The sequence below is a fragment of the Bos taurus genome, chromosome 11 (assembly GCF_002263795.3).
Source record: "Bos taurus isolate L1 Dominette 01449 registration number 42190680 breed Hereford chromosome 11, ARS-UCD2.0, whole genome shotgun sequence".
In the NCBI taxonomy this organism is placed as follows: domain Eukaryota; kingdom Metazoa; phylum Chordata; class Mammalia; order Artiodactyla; family Bovidae; genus Bos; species Bos taurus.
The window spans coordinates 96,368,615-96,384,810 of record NC_037338.1 but is presented as its reverse complement, the minus strand read 5'-3'; the positions used below and the strand labels follow the sequence as shown (position 1 = coordinate 96,384,810).

Below are 16,196 nucleotides of genomic sequence, written 5' to 3'. Positions count from 1 at the left end.
CCCTCAGCTTATGTTGGAGTCTGTCAGCTGCTGCTATGTACATGTCAGGTAGTGACTTGTAATGTTTATTAATACAATGTCAGTCTTGCTGTTGGAAAAAACGTGATGCTTTCTCAGAAGGTTGCGGTAGAACGAAGCGTTTGATTTCCAGATCCTGTCTGCAGTGCACGGTGAATACATTCTCAGATGTTATGCAGTTCACTGACCTGACAGTTGTGGGCCCCCGCCTGGGACCCCATTTCAGCAGGACATATCTGAACAGAAACAGTTTGCAAAACTTTACACACTTAAACTCCTGCCAAGGCAAACCGTTAGCCACTTGAGTTTGTTATAAATACCCAGTGGCAGTGGTTGGAAGTAGCCCATGGTGTGTTTTATATTCTGAACTGAATGTGAATGTCTTTGCGGTTATATAGAGTAGTAAATAATTGAGTTTGATTAGGGAGAGGGACCTCATTATCCCCCACCTGTGCCCAGCTGGAAGGGGAGGGTCGAAATGAAGCCATTAGCTGTCTCTCTTACTGGCATCTCAAAGAGCTCAAATACATCTGTGTCTTATTTTCTTTTCTGGCACAATCAGTCGAGCAAGCTAAGCAGGCATGACCGGATTTGGCAAGTCCCAAGGACTCTGGCAAAGACACACAAGGAGAAGGCGGAGGGGCAGTCATTTTGGCTTCTCACTGCCCATTAGTCTAGTGAGTTATGTTTTTGGAAAATGTCTGTTTTGAAAAAGAGTACTTTGTCCAATGTCAAACATCACATATGCACACCATACACTTTGATCTTTAAAAAAAAGATTTTTGTCAGTGCAAGGGGAACCAAAATGTGGCATTCACACTAGCGTAAACTCTCTTTATGGATAAAGTAATATACCCGAAGGACTTGCTTTAAAGCGGGCATGCTGCAGTTATTACAAGGCTTTCTCCCGCTCATATATTTTCATTTTCTACCTTGAAGTGCTCGAGAATGAACATGCATGGAATTGGGACCAAAGCAGGCTGGGAACCAAAGGGTTGCGTCTTCATCAGGATTATGAACCGGTCAGGGCTGGAGGAGGGGGCACTGCTCCTGTCAGCCTCGTCCCACCTCCACAAACTGAGGCTGTGGCTCAGGAAACCAGGACCTTCTCCAGGGGCTTTCAGAAAGGGGTCTTGTAGGTCACATGCTGAGTCTGAGAGTTGGGACATTTACAGTAAAACTGAATTTGTTACAGTGGAAGTTGACCTTCACCATAGACTGGTCAGTGGTTCCAATCTGGAAGATATGTTCCCTTAAGTCTCTCTTTCCCCTGAGTTCCCCAAACTCCCTTGGCCATAGGGAGGTTTCAGACACAGGCTTTGGGGTCTGGCAAACCTGGGTTCAAGTTCTGGTTCCTCCACTTGTTAGCTGTGCAGCTCCAGGCACGTGTCTCAGTCTCGCCGGACCTCAGTTTCCTCCATTATAAAACGGGACTGATGATAGCACCCACCTTTCCTGGGAGGATTAAATGAGCAAAGTCCGTATTCAGTAAATGTCGACTGTTGTCACTGTCTCATCATTGTATATGTCACTTCTTTGTATGAAGAAAGGCTGATAGTGGTATTTTGTGTCCTAAGTCACTTCAGTCACGTCCAACTCTTTGCAACCCCATGGACTGTAGCCCTCCATGGGATTTTCCAGGCAAGAGTACTGGAGTGGGGTGCCGTTTGCTTCTCCAGGGGATCTTCCCGTCCCAGGGATCGCACCCAGGTCTCCTATATCTCCTGAGTTGGCAGGTGGGTTCTTTACCACTAGCATCACATGGGAAGCCCGATGGTTGTACTGTCTATTGCTTATTAAGTATTTTTTATGACAAGTATTATGTTAACTATTTGAGAAGTATTTAGATGTAAGCTGTTATGGAAAAACCTGAATGAATGTTTTGGCCGGCCTGGTATTTAGCCCTGAAAACAATGTTATAGTCTGAGAATTATCCTCTTTTTGTAGATGAGAAAACTTTAACTTCGGGAGATTATATCATTTACCCAAGGAAGGCAGAACTTGGACTCCAAAGCAGGCTCTGCTCTATAACTTGCTGTGCTCCACTGCCTTCTGGTGTTGCCACCATTTTTTCAGTATGATGTAGAGATAAACAACTACGTTTTGAGATATCTCCACTAGGAAGCTTCTCGGATGCCCCCCCACCCCATTCTGCTGGGTTAAATGCCTCTGTGTTTTGGCAGCATTCTGAGCTTGCTTTCATCTCTGTGCTGATCACGCAGAACTGTAATTCTTTCTTTACTTCTTTGTCTTTCTCTCCTGCTGGACTGTGCTATTAATACCTGGGTTAGGGACCATATTGTTGATCTCTGAATCCAAAATAGTGTCTTGAATAGATGACTGACCTCAGGTATGTTCCCTAATGTCTCCAGCCTCAGTTTCGGCAAAATGGATATAACAATGGTGTTTATTTTAGGGTAGAATAAGTTAATGCACATCTGAAAGGCCTGCCACAGCACCCGGTACAGACTACATGCTCAGTAAGTAGTAGATGCTACTATTATTGTTGTATTTGTTGACTAATAACCTCTTATCTGGGTCTGCAGATCCAGATGCTCTTAATAAATCTCACTGGATTTCTCTACCTTGTCACCATGATTTTTGACTTCCACCAACCCCATCCAAAGTGGAGTTAAACTGAGGTGGAACACACCTACTTCTCCAGTTTATTCTCTTAAAAAGGAAAACCTTGAAACCGGAGCCCAGGGTCCCCATCTGAGCTTCGGGGGATTTCAGTGCCTGGGCCAGAAGCTCTGTACTGTTGAGATCCCAGTGCTGCCACCGTGCCCAGCCAATTGCACATTGTAGTGAAACTGTGTTATCAGTTACGAGGGTTGAGATCCATCCCCCCAAATAAGCACTGTCTGCTGGGGGTTTAGGGGAGACGGGCTGAATGGGGCCTCTTCTCTTGGGGTGAAAACTTGGGACGAGGAGAACACACAAGAAAGAACACTGCAAGCTCCTTCTGCTGTTTGCCAGCCTTAGTTCCAGGTGCTCTGCACTTGTTGTCTGTTTTATCCTTCTGACAATTCTTTAGGCATGTGGCCTCCTCATTTCCTGGACACAGCTGAGGTTCCCACGTGTTAAGATGAAACTTCAGTTAGCCATGGAGCCAGGATCTGAACCAAAGGGTATTGAACTCCCAGCCCATGTGTTTTCCTCTCCAATATGTTGCCTTCCAACTTGCGTTCTGATTCCAGCTCAGCCCCTCTAAGTAGAATCTGAGCTTCTTGGATACAGACCTGTGCTCCTCCTTCTTCACTGTCCCCCACCACCTCTAGGTTCATGTCTAGTGCAGAAATGCTTGTGTCAGGTTAATGCAGGTATAAAAACTTGCCTCTGGTAACCAGGTGGCTTTGCACTGGGACAGAGCTGAATTCCTCAAGTGAGTAATCTTTTTTTAAAATGCCCATATGTTTTTTTCAGTGGTTACGAGACTTGACAGGGCCTAAGTTGGAACTGACTGAAGCATTCCTGGCAGCATTCAGTCAGCTCCCTGAGGTGGCCTCGTCCTGAACCCACCACCAGCAGCCCAGGGGGCCGTGGAAGGGCAGCTGCTTTGGTCCAGTGCCCGCCCCTAGAATGCCCTGCACGGGCAGAAGAGAAGCCATCTGTCCACGAGGGAGGAGCAGTTTCTGAGCTAAGAGTGGGTTTGTAACCCATCCATCTGTCCATCCACCCGCCTGTCTGTCCAAGGCCGAGTCATCCCCAGCACGGGTCACCACCCTGAGACTGGAACACAGTGCTGTGTGGAAGGGAGGCAGGGCTGGCACCTTCCTGCCTGCTGCACACATTTCCCCCCGAGATCATCCTCTCCTCCATCTCAGACCCAGTGCCCAACATTAAATAAAGGCAGCTTTAAAGGATGTATTTCAATAGACATTTTAGAAAGCCCATAAAAAACCCTGGATATGAAGAAATGAGGCATAAAACCCAGACTGTTTGGAAGTCAAGCTGAAAATTGTGGTAGCAAGCCTCCATATCCATTTATTAAATGGGAACATCACATAACAGTTGCACCTCCATGGATTCTAAGAAGCACCTCGATCCAGTCCCCTTGGTGTCCTAGAAACATTTTAAGTCCCGTAGACTTGGGACAGGATCCAAGGTAGGCGTTCTGTCTGGCAGGAGAGGAGCAAGTGGAGTGCGAGGCTGACCCAAAGAAACTTTCATTAAGTCCGGCTGAGCATGCAGGACGCAGGGGTCACAACCTCTTTCTCCTTTAAAAGGTGCTGGTTTTCGCTGCTGCCGAGCCCCTGCGCCAGCGCCCGCACACTTGAGAAGGCACATTCCGCGCCAAGCCTGCCCCTTCCCTCCACTGTTGTTTTCATTTTCCTCTCATGAACCCTGCTACCCTGGCTGCAGCGCGGAGGCTGTAAAGGAAGATGGAGAGCCGAGTTACCTCAGAATGATCACTATCGTTAACATTCACGGGTGGTTCACTTATCATTCCTGACTGCACAGACATGGCAGCCGCTCGGAAGCGTCCGCAGGTGTAGCATGGTGATACATATTACATTGTGCCACAATGGATTTATGTATTCTGTAACAAAAGAAAAGTGTAATGAAAAAATACAGAAGGTAATCCTTTATTCCCCCACCACGCAATTTATCAGTAATGCCGGTGGATGATAAGCGTCAGGGATTTCCTCTGCATGCTTTAACCTTGTCACCCAGGTACGTTTTGGTAAAATGACAGAAAAATACAGACGAGGGATTTTCCTCCGTTCAAAAATCTTTTTAAAAGGACACTTTTAATTTATGGAAGTTAGTCCCAACACAAGGCCTCCTTTCGAGCTTTTAGTCCGCCTTTGCTGAAAAGATAAACGTATGGTTGTGAAATAATGCTATCAGCCAGCAGCAGATTAGGTGAGAACCGTGAGCAATTTACAAGCCAACTGAAATCTGCAAGAGTTGAGGTGAAACCCGGAGCAGCTGGAGGTTTGCAAGATGCAGCCCAAGACTAGTTTGCGAGTACCCGAGAACTGGTGTTCCCTTTTAGGTCCTCCTCATCCATCGCCCGACATATTGTCACAGATGGAGCGCATACTGACTTCCGAGGAGAAAGCAGGGGAAGGCAGGTCTGAACGCGGACGATTGGCGTTTGTTCCAAACACACACTGGCCTGGCGCCAGAGCAAATACCCACAAGTTTATAAATGCACCAGGCACTTTACATTTCAGAACTCTTGCCAAAGTATCACTTACTACATCGCTCCCTAAATATAGTTTTCAAAAAAAAAAAAAAAAAAAGCTATTTCTTATTTTGCTTTGATCAGTAAAATAAACTTTTAAAAATTGTTCTGGGATGGGGTCCAGCTTCTGAGGTAAAGAACGGCCAGGGCTCAGGCATGATTCAGTAACAGAGTGTTCAGTAAAATTAGCTTGACAGTTCTCAGGCCTGCTGTTCGATAGCAAGAACTTGACCAAGTTAAAATGGATGATCGTGCTGGCTAGACCAGCATCGGGTTTTGCTTTTTAACAAATGGAATGTCAAGGATTAAACAGCAAGCCGTATGGAGAGGGAAGGGGGTGGAGATGTCTTTGTATTAGGGAAGCAAATTGGGTCCTTGGTTTTGAGAACAGCTCCCATCTCCTGTGGAAAGCCAACCACCTGGTTGGTTCCAAGCTGGGTTGAAGGCCCCTTCCCAGCCTGTCCTACCATTGGGAAGCTTTCCCGTGGCTTAGCTTGGGGCTTGGCTTTTCTTTCCGATTTCTTGTCAGTATGAAGTTCTGCCATGTTTTTTGGCTGTGTTCCGTTTTGAGATTCTTGGTGGGGAAGTGGGAAGGCAACCAAACTCCTTGTGGCAATTCCCATGTTCCGTAGTTGGAAACTTGGGTCCCATTTGTTACATGAGCTGCTTGGAATTGGCCTGTTTTGTTTCTGTGCCCAAGCATAGTGAGTAGTGTTTGTGGTACTTGCTCTTGCAATTAACGGTCTTAGTGAAGTTATATCTCACCCAGGGATGGGCTGCTTTTTCAAGGGTACTTGCTCCTTACCAGTTTTTTCCTGTCTAGATGACCCTGCACCCCAAATGTGATTGGCTAGAAGCTTATAAGTAGTGTTATTATTTTGTCTTGTAGTTATTTACTCCAGCTAATATTTTGCTTGACCTTCTAGAACTAAGTAGATTAAAACATGACTACTGAAGTATACAGACTCTGGGGTTTTGTTTTTTTTTTTAATTAATGCTTCTTTATTTGTTTGCCAGCTAGGAGGAGTCTTTGTTTTCCTTATTCTGAATTGCTTTAGGCTATCATATCCACCCGTGTGCCCCCCACATTGGGTTTCCCAAGTGAAAGCGTTAGTCACTCAGTTGTGTTCTACTCTTTGCGACCTATGGACGGTAGACCTCTAGGTTCCTCTGTCTATGGGATTCTCCAGGCAAGAATACTGGAGTGGATAGCCAGTCCCTTATCCAGGGGATATTCCCGACCCAGGGATCGAACCTGGGTCTCCTACATTGCAGGCAGATTCTTTACTGTCTGAGCCACCAGGGAAACCCAGGCTTCCCAGGTGGCCCAGTGGTTAAGAATCCATCTGCGAGTGCAAGAGATACAGGAGACACGGGTTCAATCCCAGGGTCAGGAAGATCTTCTGGAGAAGGGACTGGCTATCCATTCCAGTATTCTCGCCTGGGAAATCTCATGGACAGAGGAGCCTGGCAGGCGACTGTCCATAGGGGTGGAAAGAGGTGGACACAAGTGACTGAGCACACACACATGCACCCCACATTTCCCCTCCAGGGCTCTATGAGCTTTAATATGATGGTAGTATCTGCCTGCAGTGACACCTACTGACACAAGCCATGTGTATCATTTGTTAGACCTTGCTGTAGGATTTTGCTAGTAGCCCACACAGACCAACTGGATTCATTTTAAGATAAACAGAAAAATCTTCCCTAATTCTGCCCTCTCTTTCACTTGAAACTGTTCATATTAGAATGCTTTTCTCTCTCTCTCTCATTAGAAGTAGATTTATAACCCATTTTTTAATAATTGACACTTCAGTGTACACTTATTAATACTTAAACTCAGTGAAGACTGCATTCACATCCCTTTGGCTGAATATTGGTGATGATTTAATATTTGTCTTTTCCTGCAGAAATGCTGCTCATGGATTCTCCCTTATTCAGGTGGACAACACAAAGGTCACCATGAAAGAAATCTTGCTAAAGGCAGTGAAGCGAAGAAAAGGATCCCAGAAAATTTCAGGTGGGACAGTTAAATCACATCCTGGCAGTAGAAGCTTAACACTTAGTTAAAAATGCTGGGTGTGGGTGTGCATGTAGGTGGGTGTTTGATGGCTGGCTGGATTGGTTCAGATATCATTGGTAGGTTCAGTTAGCAAATGTACAGCAGAAAGTGATTTTTAAGCTGCCCTTGGGCCCAAGGAAGGAATTGGGTCAGTGGCATATGTGAGAATATTGTGTTCATGTCACTTATGGAAGCTTCTTCATTAATTTGTGATAGATTAAGACAAAGCTACTTGAGCTAACTGTTGGTTGGTGTAAAGCTATGTAGAAAAACTGCTTTTAATTTCATGTCTTCACATAATTTTCCATGGAGGAAACTTCTGGTTGCTAGTGTTTGGGGTATGGAATAAAACATTTTTTCATTTTTATCAAATGAGAGCAACTGTAAAAAAAAAAAACAAAAAAACTTTTTTTAAGAAATCACTCACACACAAATAGCTGTTAATCACTAATTCCTTATTACCCAATGTTATACAGAAAATAAGCTGGTGGTATTAGCTGTAATATTTAAAGGGTACAAGAAAAGAAAATATTCCCAGTATTGAGAAATAGCTCAAAGATCTATCATTCCATAGCCAACTTTAGTATAAATCTGCCTGTCTGTGACATGTCAAATATCTGAGCTTTGTAAACAAATGAGACTTCTTAAACACGTTTGGCTTATGTTTCAGAAAGGGCAAAAAAGCGTGGCTCAGGTTGAAGAAAATAGTTTTGTGTTCCTTTTAAGGGGAGGAATATAATCTGTTCCAGATTTAATTAGCTATCTTCAGATGAAAGCTGAAGTTTTAATAAAAGTTAGACGAGATAACACAGTGAAGGACACGGATGAGCTGTCTCAAGGCCATATTCCAGGGGAACGATAAGAGCTGTAAAAAATGGCAGAGGAGAGCAATTGAATGGAGCAATGAAAATCTGATTCTCATAAAAAAGAGAGAGAGAGAGAGATACTGGTAGGGGCGGTTGTAGATGAGACCTGCTAGCGTCTGCAAGCAATTTGGATGCTTGCCAGGAGTCATTGTTCACCCTCGGCTGTGGCGGCTCCGTCCAGATGTGCCAACTGCACGTTTCGGCTTTTGCCAGCTGACTGCGCCGTTTGATAACCAGCTCTCTGGATGCCCATCACTGGCCGCAGAGATAGAATTAAATGATGATGATCTTCCCACAAGTTGGGAGAGGAAACAATGCATATAAATCTTGATTTCATCTCAGCATGAGAAGTCTTTATCCATCATCACTCATAATGAACAAGTCGTTAGCTGGGATGAATGGTGTTCTGGTTTTTCCAAACACCTCTTTTGTTCATTTTTTGGGTGACTTTTATCCATTGCGTGGGGGTCAAACCTCTTTGCATTTAAGAGATGATTGAAGAGGCATAGCTTCTCCTTCCCAGGGGAAGGTAGATATTTGGGGGGTTCTAGGTGCCAATCTAATAGCATTTAAACAGCTTCAGTTATTTACAAATGTTAAATGAGCATTCATCTACCTTTAGGATCCTGGTCTTTTCCTCTTGTTTTTGTTCCTAAATTTTTTGTATACTAGTTGATGACATATTTATTATATTCTAAGATAGCTTTATTCTGAATTGCCCAAGAGGAGGTAGAACTAACTTTTTTCACCTTCTTAATAGAAATTCTGCTGTTGCAGATTTTTTTAGATCATGAAAGCTCATGAACTCACTGCCATAAGCTGAACCAGCGTCTTTCCCTCTGTCTCCAGCGTCCCTGTCCAATTCCAGACCTATTTATCTGTGTCCATCTCCAGCAACCACGGTTATCATACACGCATTTATTTATGTTCACCTTTGTGCACACGTCCCTGCTGTTTCCATCAGAATCTTTGCCGTATCACTGGTGAAGAGTTTGGACTTGTTGTCTGAAGAACAGTGATCTGCATTATTTATTCCTTTTCATACTAGAGAAGTCAATTGAGATTGATGCATTTACATAAATTACTGTCCATTTTCTTGATCCAAAAGGCTTTTAAAAATAAGAACCTCTTTCTGTTGCTTTGTTAAGTCTGGTCTCAGGAAATAGAAGGATCTCCAGTTTGGAAACTGGATGTTTATTTAAGGTTAGCTCGATAAAGGCAGAGTATGTTCTGTGTCTTTGAACTTTGTATTGTGTAGTGGACTTGTTTTGGAGGACGATTAATGAAGAGGAAAATCCTCCTGTCATAGAGAGAAACACAAGTACATTTACTTAAAAAAATAAAGTCTGTTAGTGCTCACAGTTGGCTATGAAGTACTTGTTACTTACCCATCCTGACACCTAAACTTAGTCATGAACTTGGTGGCAGGAGATGCTAGGTTAGAGACTCTCATTCTGCCCTTCCTAAGCCTCTCCCACAGGGACCTGCTCAGTCTTTGCAAGAAGGTGTCTGCCCTGCCTGGTGTCTGGCTCAGCCCTCTCTTCAAACAGCTTTCACCAGATTGAGCACAGAACAATATTTGTCTCTGCTACTCTTATTTAACTTAAAGTGAGAAGGGAGAAATACCACTTAAGATTAGACAACATGTTCCATGTGGGGTCAAGAGTTCTCACACTATTTGTGCATCAGTGGTTAGTTGTACTAGACCAGGGTCTCAGAATTCCTTTGCTGGGCTGACAGTGAACTTGAGCTGCTTCCTCACAGACCTTTAACATCGCTCATCTGTTTTTTCCAACTGACCATACAACTCTCTGTTTAATGATAATAAATTGAGAACTTAAACTATTTCTTTATTAAATCAGGCTGTGGGCTTAATGACCATCCTAGTGTTTAAATACTCTGTTGCCCTTCCCTCTAGCATTCCCTCACCAATTTTCTTTTATTGAAAATCAGAAGATGGTAGATAGTTGAGCAAAAGAATTCTTCTTTGTTTAGGTAAATAGCTTTGTCAATGGAAACCTTTAGGGTTTTATTATAAAATATTTTGCTTTTTATGGATAGAATATCATTACAGACACTTATAATGATCTAAAATTTTGACTTGCATTATTTGTAATTATTTCATCAAGTCATAACTATTTATGAACACTGCAGGGTTTTGCTATTAATATTCATGTACTGAACTTATAGTAATCTTTTCACAGTGTGTTCCAGTCAGTTCTCTGTTAAGGCCCATTTTTTAAGCCCATTTTTAAATGTCTCTTTTAGATTCTCTCTCCGGCTTTTCATTTTATTACTGACCTACTTGACATTTGGAATCTACCTGCATTAGCAGAAAAATCCCTGCTGTTTAAGAAAATTATAAATGAATAATGTGGTTTTAGAAGAATTAGGAGAAACCTCTTTACTAACTTTAAGTTGGGTGGGTATGTTTTCGACATAATGAAGAATAGCCTGTCAGATCCCTTTATTTAATCAGTAAAAAATACTAACCTGTTATTTAGTGAGTAAAGGCTTTATTTAGTTCATCAGGTTCTCTTTTTATCAGGTTCATCCTCAAAATCAGTAATGAGCTTCTTAGTATTTTGTTGTTGTTTAAAATATTATTACCAGTCTCCCAAAGTATAATGTTGGGTATGACGGAGGCAGTTGAGAAATGAAGGTAGATACAAATTCAGTTTTAACATTGATGCAGAAATATAAGTATCTCTGGATCTACACAGAGAGAAGGCTTTGAAGTAGGTTTTTCTAAGCAGAATAGTTTTCTGGCTCTATTTGGAGGTGTTCTTTATCATTTGCTGAAAGATTGAACCCGAAGCATATTAACTTTTTTCCTTCCCACCCTGTCCGTTCTTGCCTTTTAATGTGAAAGACAATTTTTTATTAGTCTGAGGATCCTTTTTGAAAAGTTCTTGTAATATTGTTAATAAGACTTATGGCACTCATTGCTACTTTTCTCGTACAAAATTTCACCTAGAATTTGAGAGAGAAATGTTAGCTTTGTCAAGTGAACTCCCTCTTAACTTCTCCATTTGGAGGCACAGACCACATTGTTGATTGCTAACTTACTGTGTTTCCACTTGACCCCTAGAATGTCACCAAGGGGATAGTCTAGTCTAGGACTTCTCAAGCACTATTCCCTAAAGTACCACGAGGAGCAGAGAGGCGAGTGAACGTCCCACACAGGGTGTGTGGGGTTCTGGTCTGAGGGACAGCCAGTGATGACATCATTGGATTCTCAAGTTTTATCTTAAAAATTCATGTAAGATGTAAATATCTGTACTGTATTTGTAGCTGTGTGTACATTCACTCCTCATGTCCTCCCCTGGGTCAGACCTGTGCTGGGGGCCGGGAGACAGTGGTGAAGCAGACCTGTAGGGCCCTTGCTGAAGAGGAGCTTAGGGGAGAGTAAACGGAAGGGGCTGAGAGCTAGAAGTTGAGAGGCAGAGATACTCACTGCCTTTCCTAGGATGGTCAGGAAGTTCCGCTCAGAGAAACTGACATTTGAATTGTGACCTCCACACTGAAGCGGTGAAGAGTTGGAGAAGGGCAGTATCTTTCAAAGCCTTGCTGTTAAAGGCATACTGCTTTAATATAAAAAGAACATTTCCGTTTACTTTGCAGTTAGTTAACTCTCTGCTCCCCTCAAAAAAATTGTAGTGAAAATGATCATTGAATTCTTCCCTGTGCTCACTTCATACATCATCTTAAACATAAGCGAGTCTTTCCTTTTTTTACCTCCAGAATATATCCTAAATTCAATCTTTTCCATCTTCATTGAATGAGTCCAGATCACCGAGACCTCACCTGGACAGTCGAACCAGCCCCTTGGCTGCTTTTTCCTGCCTCTGCTCTTGGCCCCTCCAGTCTCTTGCCTACAAAGCAGCAGATAGAGAGGTTTTTTAAAAATAGAAATCAGATCATATTTGCTCCAAACCCTTCAATGACTTCCAGTTGCATTCCGAATAAAATCCAAACTTCTAACCACTGTGAAATACACTGAGGCCCAAAGAGGGAATGGGACATACGGAGGAAAGAACTGGAAAGCAGTACAGAGTTGATGGTTGCAGTATGACAGAGAAGCACAGATCAGGCCCAGAGCCCGGGAATCCGAGGTATGGACTCACAGCCTGTAACCTAATACAGACCTGCTGGAATAGACTGGCAGCACCTGGGTCAGTCTCTGACTCTCTCCGCGCCACCTCACATGAGAGGCCTTACTTTCAGGCCAGATAGGCCTAGACAGTTATATACAATACTACTATTAAGAATGTTTTAAGGGGGTTTGTGTGTCAAGGAGAAACTGATCCTTCTCCAAGATCTACTCTAGCAGGGTTAAAGCTGATTTATTGAGTGCCTTTGTGTACTTAGAGCATCTTGTTTAATCTGCACAACACCCCTAGATGGGAGATCTTATTGTGCCTGTTTTATAGATGAGACTTTAAAAATGATAAAAAGTGGGGGAAATGTGCATCTTAGAAATAAGGAGCTGTGATAACTATATGTGTAATCATACACTTTCCTCTCTCAGCCCCCGTTTCCTCAGTTCTTAGAGAAGTTAAAGTTACCCAAATTGCCCCAGTAAGCAAATGACAGAATCTTAAATTGGAGCCCAGACTTTTTTGACCTCAAAGCCTGTACTCTTTTTATTGCACCATGTTGCTTATTAGAACCCTAATGGGAGAACAAATTTAAAATTCTGTAAACAGAAATGTTCATTGATTCTAAGATCTAAATGCACCAGGGAAGTGCAGCATTTAAAGGAACCCTGTGGTGAATCTGGATATAAAGCCAGGAATTCTTTTTGTAATTGCACAGTTTATCTGTATTGGTGTCAGTTTTAATGTTTTATGTCTAGCTTTCTTAAAGCAACATACACCTGTCCTGAGCTACCCTATGGAAAAGGGAAGCCCATATGTTTTAGATGGAGTAGGGTTTTTAACACTCTCCTAAGCTAAAGAATCTTCTGGCTGTAAAACTGAACAGAGTCCTGCTTCTTGTGTAACTGTAAAGACAGAAAAACCCAGTTCACCTTCCTTCTGTGGAAGTAGTTTGCCAGCCAGAAACACAGACAGGTACTTTCCTTATGTTGTAGCAAATAATCCTCTTTTTAAAAAGGAGAAAGAAAAGGTAAATAGGACTGTTTAAATGTTCTTTGTCAAAAGGGCAGTAATTTCTGCAGAAAACTTCTCCTCCTAAAAGAGTAAGTAATCATGCAGATGTCACTCATGTGTAGGAGTTGGATAAGAAAGAAAGACCTGATGCTTGGTGTCCAGTGACCCAGTGGGAAAATGATACAGTAAATGTGGACTGCCAAGATGCTCACAAGTCAGAAGTGGCCCCTGCAAGGAGCTTGGAGTTAAATATTCCCCCTGCCTCCTTTCTCTGCCTCTTTATCTTGTGGTTTCATCTCACCTGAGCCTCCCCCTGTCTGGAGTGCTCTGCGGCTCCTGATGGATCTTCTTGAGTATAGAGCAGAGCACATTAAAGATGGCATTGCAGTCAACTATTTTATCCAGAAAGCCTGGAAATTTAGAGAATTTATGTCAAGCAAAAATCTTTTGGAACCACTTTAGAGACCCAATTATTTTAGAACGGTGTTATGAGCTCTTGCAGCCGCCACATCAGAAAAATTCGAAATATATCATTCACCAAAACTACGTTTGACCAGCATTTACTCTTCCTACTAGTTGCTAATCTTTCAGAAGTTCCTTTTCCATCACAAAATCTATTCATTCACCCCATCTGGGGAAGTCACAGGCATGGATTAGATTAAAGGGGAAAAAAAAATGGAAGGAAGAGAAAAGACAAAGACTCCCAGCAAGCTCCGTGAGGGTAGAGGGGGCGCATGCATTCTGGGACCTTTCCCGGGACCCACTAGGGACTAATTCTGAAACCCCACTAATTTAATAATAGCACTTCAGGAGAGAAGAAAGAAATAAATACTACTATATTAAATGTACATATGGATTTTAAGCTGTATCCTGATTTTTAAAATATTTTAAAATGTATTTTAGAGTAAGAAAACCAAATGTGTCATCATGTACTTACTTTTCTGAGCTTTCCTTTCCTGAGCTGTAACATCCTGAGAGGATGAATCAGGGGCACCATACAGAGGGCCTTGTGTGCCCGAAAGCTCCGGAAGGCTCTGAGACACCCTGCTTAGTGCAGTGACCGTCGTCCAGTGCTGCCTGCTCCATTCCAGCCACCGTATGAGAAGTCAGGTAGAAAACCTGACGTGGAAACAGACTCAAAAAGAGAGGCACTAGAATATGGTACATGAGCTACTAAAGCAGCACAGATAAGAGAGTGCTTAAAAACTGCTGGCCGAGGCAGCGGTCTGAGAAAAGATACTCTGGAGTAAGTAATTTGACAACTTTTTTTTGAAGATTAACTAGGACTTTGCCAGATGCATAAGTGAGAAAAACATGCCAGGCAGGGGTATTCTGAGGTATAGTCACAATACTCCAAATTTCTCGAGCAGGGATGGGGCAGAGGATAAGCTGCTAGGCAGGGCCAGAGCCGATCAGACCAGGCTTCTACTTCTGCTCAAAAGTAGAAGTCCATTGATTTATTGGGGGGCAGTTATGCCGAAGGCACTGTGTAGGCACCAGGGATTTCACAGAAGCCAAGAACTGGTCCTTACCCTCCAATTGCTTACTGTTTAGTTGGGGAGAGAACCAGGCATTCCCAAGGCCATGCAAGCGCTGAGTGGAAACAGACATAGGACCTGGGTGCACACAGTGGAGGGGAAGCCCTGGTCCAGTGTCAAGGAGTCAGGGAGGACTATCCTAAGCAGATCCTCCAGCTGAAACCGGAAGGTTGAGTAGAAACTGGCCAAGTGAGGAGGGTTGAGAATGAGCTCTTCAGCAGGAAGAATGAAGTAAGAGCCCTTTGTGCCTTCTGGAAGCTCGGGTGGCTCAGTACAGAAGCGTGGTGGAGTAGGAGGAGCTGGGAAGGTGGCGTGATGCAGCTCGAATGGTCGTTTGGGACCAGATCATGTTTGTAAGCTGCTGAATTTGAATTTTATTTTGATGGCAGAGGTGAATCATTGGAAGGAGAGCAATATAGTCAGAATTTCTTTTAGAAAACATGCTATTGTATAAAAATGGATTTGAGGACACGAAACAGGAGGCTCTAGAGGACTCTGTCCAACAGGCGCCGGGTATGGAGACAGTGGGTGGTGCTCAATTCAGGAGGCGGATGGTGGACACCACGGTAAAGTTTCATTTCTTTTATTCAAGCTGAACGCACAGTTTAGGGAGAATTGAAAAAGCTTGGAGCTGCCACCAGGTCTCCTGGCTTAATATTTAAACAAGGTGGTGGCAGAAGATAGGCTTTTAAAGAATTGTGGTCTTTTTTTAATAAAATTAAATACGGATTGAAAACAAAATTCCAACTTTTTGGAGTTGTGTGAAGTAAAAAGTGAAGGTTTCTTCTTTGTTGTGAACCATTTGGTTTTTTATTCACTTCACATGCAGGTCTACATATAGTCTGTAAGTTTCATGTGGGCAGGACCCTGTTTTACGTTTTTCTTTAAATCACTGAATACCTAACATCTAGCAGAATGCCTGTCAAATAGAGGACACCAAAAAAAGTTTAAGTGAACTCATGAAAAATGTATCCATGTCATTTAAAAATAACACCCTGTAACAGATATGCTTTTGCTTTTTTTCTTTTTTAATTCAATATTGTGTCATAAGCATTCTTCTGTGTTAGAGTGACCACTGCATTTTTATCTTTTTAGTTAAATTCATTTAACTTAACTCTCCATTGATGGACATTCCAATTATTTCCAAATTTTAAGTATTAAAAAAACATGCAGTGAGCAATCTTGTAGGAACATTCATTGTACATTTTTGCTAGGTTTTAAATATGGGATTGTTTGTCAGAGGTTTGTTTATTTAAAACGTTGGGAAAAATAAACTTCCCTTCAAAGTATCTACCCGTCCTTTGACACTCCCAGAGTACGTGCGAGCGCCTCTTTCCTCACCTTGTTCCAGCACTGGATGTCGTCAGTCTTGAACTTTCGCCAAGCTGATGGTTGGCAGTTAAT

General features: G+C 42.7%; 1 protein-coding gene across 13 annotated transcripts in view; it reads left to right on the top strand.

Annotated features, from left to right (window-relative positions):
* MAPKAP1 (MAPK associated protein 1) overlaps window positions 1-16,196 on the top strand; it is a 232,872-nt gene that overhangs the window by 131,745 nt on the left and 84,931 nt on the right. For all 13 annotated transcript variants that reach the window (XM_005213147.5, XM_024998825.2, XM_059891328.1 and 10 more), the window contains one exon: window positions 7,123-7,232. In XM_005213147.5, coding sequence (XP_005213204.1) covers window positions 7,123-7,232 — 110 coding nt within the window. The remainder of the gene's footprint in view (window positions 1-7,122; window positions 7,233-16,196) is intronic.